Source organism: Rhinopithecus bieti, unplaced genomic scaffold (genome assembly GCF_001698545.2).
Source record: "Rhinopithecus bieti isolate Rb0 unplaced genomic scaffold, ASM169854v2 scaffold_28300, whole genome shotgun sequence".
Classification (NCBI taxonomy): Eukaryota; Metazoa; Chordata; class Mammalia; order Primates; family Cercopithecidae; genus Rhinopithecus; species Rhinopithecus bieti.
This window is the reverse complement of record NW_016812352.1, coordinates 324,377-328,727: the sequence shown is the minus strand read 5'-3', so window position 1 is coordinate 328,727 and position 4,351 is coordinate 324,377. Positions and strand designations below refer to the sequence as shown.

The 4,351-nt window shown below is 52.2% G+C and overlaps 1 protein-coding gene across 1 annotated transcript in view; it reads left to right on the top strand.

Annotated features, from left to right (window-relative positions):
* Positions 1-3,668: 3,668 nt before the first annotated feature.
* The window catches only part of PKD2 (polycystin 2, transient receptor potential cation channel), a 69,480-nt gene continuing 68,797 nt past the window's right edge, over positions 3,669-4,351 (top strand). Inside the window, exon 1 of the mRNA XM_017895923.1 lies at positions 3,669-4,347. Coding sequence (XP_017751412.1) covers positions 3,787-4,347 — 561 coding nt within the window. The 5' untranslated portion in view covers positions 3,669-3,786. The remainder of the gene's footprint in view (positions 4,348-4,351) is intronic.

The window sequence follows — 4,351 nt, the reverse complement described above, 5'->3', positions numbered from 1 at the left end:
AAGAAAAGAAAAAGGCCTATTTATGATATCATTAACTATAGATAGTCTGTATTCCTTAATATGCATCTGAGGCTTCCCATGATTTGGCCCTACCTACCTTCCCTACCCATCCCAGCCTGGGCAATCTCTCTTCTGAATCCCCTCAAACCCTGTAAAATATAAGCTCACCTCTATGAGAGCTGGGCTTTTCCCCTATTTAATGAATTGTCATCTCTCCTAGTATTGTGCCTGGCATATAGTAGGTGCTTAGTAAGTATTTGTCATGGAAGCCTCCAGGATGGGCATGGAGCCCTCACAGCCTCACAGAAACTCACAGCCTAGCTGGAACAAAGACATCCACAAAAACAATTATAATAGATGAAAATAGTTATCATAATTAAGATATAAGAGCTAAGATTAGTTCTAACACTATTAGCACATACATGTCAGACGGTGTTGTTCCACATGCTATGGTCTGGGTGTTTGTGTTCCCCCATAATTCATACATTGAAATCCTAACCTTCAAAGTGATGGTATAAGGAGGTAGAACCTCTGAGAGGTGATTACACCATGGGGGTGGAGCCCTCACAAATGGGATTAGTGCCCTTAGAGAAGAAGTTCAAGGGATCTCTTTTGCCCCTTCTGCCATAAGACACGGCTAGGAGGTGCAGCCTGTGAACCAGAAAGTGGACTCTCACCAGACAACAAATCAGCTAGCAGCATGATCTTGGACCGTCCAGCTTCCAGAGCTGTGAAAAATAAAGGTTCATTGTTTATAAGCCACCCAGTATATAGTATTTTTTATAGCAGCCCAAATGAACTAAAACACATGTATTAATTCACCTAATCCTCACAACAACCCTATGAGGTAGGTATTATCATTATCCTCATTTTTGGAGGCACAAGGCGATGAAGTGACTTGCCCAAGGTCACACAGCTAGGAAGTAGGGAGCAAATCTGAATCCAGGCAGTCTGGTTCCAGGGTCCTTACCACGAATTGGTGACTGCAGGCACAAGCCCAGAGTAAGTGTGACTCAAAGACCACTGAAGTTTCTTCTAAGTCTGGGATTCCAGATGATTGCTTCACTAGTGCTAACAGTGAAGTATAGAAATACAGGGGAAATATTTATGAAACTTCTTCCATTTGGAACACATTGGTGCTTCTCAAACTTTGGATGACTGAGATTCCCCTGTGAAGATTCAGAATTTCAGGACTGGAATCTGGAAGATTCTGAGTCAAAAAGGTTGGAATGGGGACCCAGTATCTATATTTTTAGCAAGTGCTCTAAGTGATGCTGGAGATCTTCTGATCACAATTTGAAAACATTGTACTAGGTCTATTCTCCAGAGGGCCCTTTAGCTCAGATTCTGCATTCTCTTTCCAGGCCTGGGTCTCCTCTACTGGAATGTGTCTGTAATAATCCTTTGACTCTGCAGTGATGGTAGTGCTATTCAGGGCATCTTCAGCTTTAGAAGTTCCTTGGATGACAGGCACCATAACCCTTAATCCACTTGGTAATCTCTCATTTTTGGTCTGTCTCCTCTTGAGGGCCAGGGCCGTATCATACTCCGCTCTACATGGCCAGATCTTAATTCAGGGCACAGGAAATGTCTTCAGAATGAACTGATGAATAGCATGAGCCAGGGCTGTGCTCCAGACCCACCAGTCTTGCCTTTGAGAAGCTCACAGTTAAGAGAAGAACATGAATGTCTAAACTAACAAACTGCAGGATCAGGTAATAGGTAGCCATAACTACCTAAATATTAGCAGCATGTTATATGTGCCTAGGGAACAAATGAGTAATTCGCTAAGGTGGATGGATGGCATGGGAGGCCATGGTAGAGGAATAGATTAAGAGCTGTTATAGCTAAATTGTGTCCTCCCCAAAATTTCTGTGTTGAAGTCCTAACCCCCAGTACCTCAGAACATGACCATACTTGGAGACAGGGTCTTTACAGAAGTAATGAAGTGAAAACAAGGTCATGAGGGTAGGCCCTAATCCAATATGATGTGTAAGAATAGACAATTAGGACACAGATGCATACAGAGGGAAGAGGGTAGAGGGTGTGAGGACACAGAAGCGGAGCCATCTGCAAGCCAAGGAGAGAGGCCTCAGAAGAAACCAGCCCTGCCAACACCTCGTGAGAAAATACATTTTTTCTTTTCTTTTTATTTCCTTCCTTCCTTCCTGTTTCTCTCTCTCTCTCTCTCTCTCTCTCTCTCTCTCTCTCTCTCTCTCTCTTTCTTTCTCTATGAGACAGAGTCTCACTCTGTCACCTGAGTGCAGTGGCCTGATCTCGGCTCACTACATCCTTTGCTTCAAGCGATCCTCCCACCTCAGCCTCCTGAGTAGCTGGGACCAAAGGCATACGCCACAAAGCTTGCTAATTTTTGTATTTTTTGTAGAGACGGGGTGAGAAAATAAATTTTTGTTAAGCCACCCAGTCTCTGGTACTTTGTTATGGCAGCCCTAACAAACAAATACAGGAGCAGAATCCGAGAATTTACTAAACCAAACCACGGAAATTAAATTGTATCCTTTAAGCTGCCAGAAGCCCACAGAGGTGTCTAAGCATCAACGTGACAAATAAGCAGCTTTGGTTCTGCAATATAACCTGGAAATAGTGAGGACACCGACGTGGAGAATAGGGATGGAGTTGACAGGGATCAATCGTTCTAATGTGCAATAATGCAAGACATAAGATCAAGCCAGCAGGAGTGAGTAACAGCGATCACATCAGAGAGATATTTGTGGGACAAAAGTAACAAGAAGATGAGGTGTAGGCGGTGGAGGGTAAACGGCGAGCCTTCCCATGAAGAAGAGTGGCCTGGGAAGTGAGGAGGACAGCGAAGCCCCAAACCTCACCTGGGGATACAGGAAGGAAGTGAAGCAGGTTCCAGAGAAGGGGACAAGATAATGGCTTAGGGTAGGTTAAGTTGCAGACAATTGCAGAGCATCTCGTTAGATGTGTTCAGAAGAGGGGAAACAAAGTCCTGTGCCTAGGCCCTCATGCAGGATTCTGTTGCTATAAGTCAGTGCTGGCCGCGGGGAGACCGGAGATCACGGTGGAGGCACCAGCGATCCGAGAGTCCTAAGACGAATCCCTGGATCCCCACAATGTGTGGAGAGAGAAGCCAACCAAAGATCGAGAAAGCATGTCCAAACCAGCAGAATCAGGGGCAGGAGGCCCATCAAATGCACAGCAAGTCAGCCTTGGTAGTTTGCAAATGAAAAGATTTCTTTGCCCCGCTGGAGACTTCAGCTCAGGCTGGATGTCGCTAATTCACACCATCTCACCAAAATGTTCTTTCCCTGCACTTTGGTAAATCGAGGCAGAAGTGGCTAGTGGTTAATGGGGACCCAAGAGTTATCTCGGCGTCGGGCAGGCAGCGACAGCTCCAGGAGCCCTTTCCCTGCAGGAGGGCGGGCAGGAGGGCGGGCGGGTGAGCGGGCGGGTCAGCGACTCCCGCCCTTCCCAGGCCTTCCCGGGAATGGAATGTGGGCGCCCGCGCCCGGGCTCCGGTTCCACTTGGAACGCGGGGCCGGGAGCCGCAGGGCAAGCGCGAAGACCGCGGGGGCGGCTCCCGCGCGCCTCCCCACTCAGCGCTCCTTGGCCGATGGGCGAGGCGGGGCGAGGCCAGAAGGAGGCGGGCCGAGGGGGCGGGAGAGGGTACGCGGGACCGCGGGGCGGTCGGGGGCGGGGAGCAGGAAGCGGCGGACGCCGTGAAGAAAGGAACATGGCTACTGAGGCGCATATCGCCGAGCGCGGCGCCGGGCAGCCGTGCGCCGGACTCCAGTGACCGCGATGGTGAACTCCAGCCGCGTGCAGCCTCAGCAGCCCGGGGACGCCAAGCGGCCGCCCGCGCCCCGCGCGCCGGACCCGGGCCGGCTGATGGCGGGCTGCGCGGCCGTGGGTGCCAGCCTCGCCGCCCCCGGCGGCCTCCGCGAGCAGCGGGGCCTGGAGATCGAGATGCAGCGCATCCGGCAGGCTGCTGCGCGGGACCCCCCGGCCGGAGCCTCGGCCTCCCCTTCTCCTCCGCTCTCGTCGTGCTCCCGGCAGGCGTGGAGCCGCGATAACCCTGGCTTCGAGGCCGAGGAGGAGGAGGAGGAGGAGGTGGAAGGGGAAGAAGGCGGAATGGTGGTGGAGATGGACGTAGAGTGGCGCCCGGGCAGTCGGAGGTCGGCGGCCTCGTCGGCCGTGAGCTCCGCAGGCGCGCGGGGCCGGGGGCTTGGGGGCTACCACAGCGCGGGCCACCCGAGCGGGAGGCGGCGCCGGCGAGAGGACCAGGGCCCGCCGTGTCCCAGCCCGGCCGGCGGTGGGGACCCGCTGCATCGCCACCTCCCCCTGGACGGGCAGGCGCCCCGAGTGG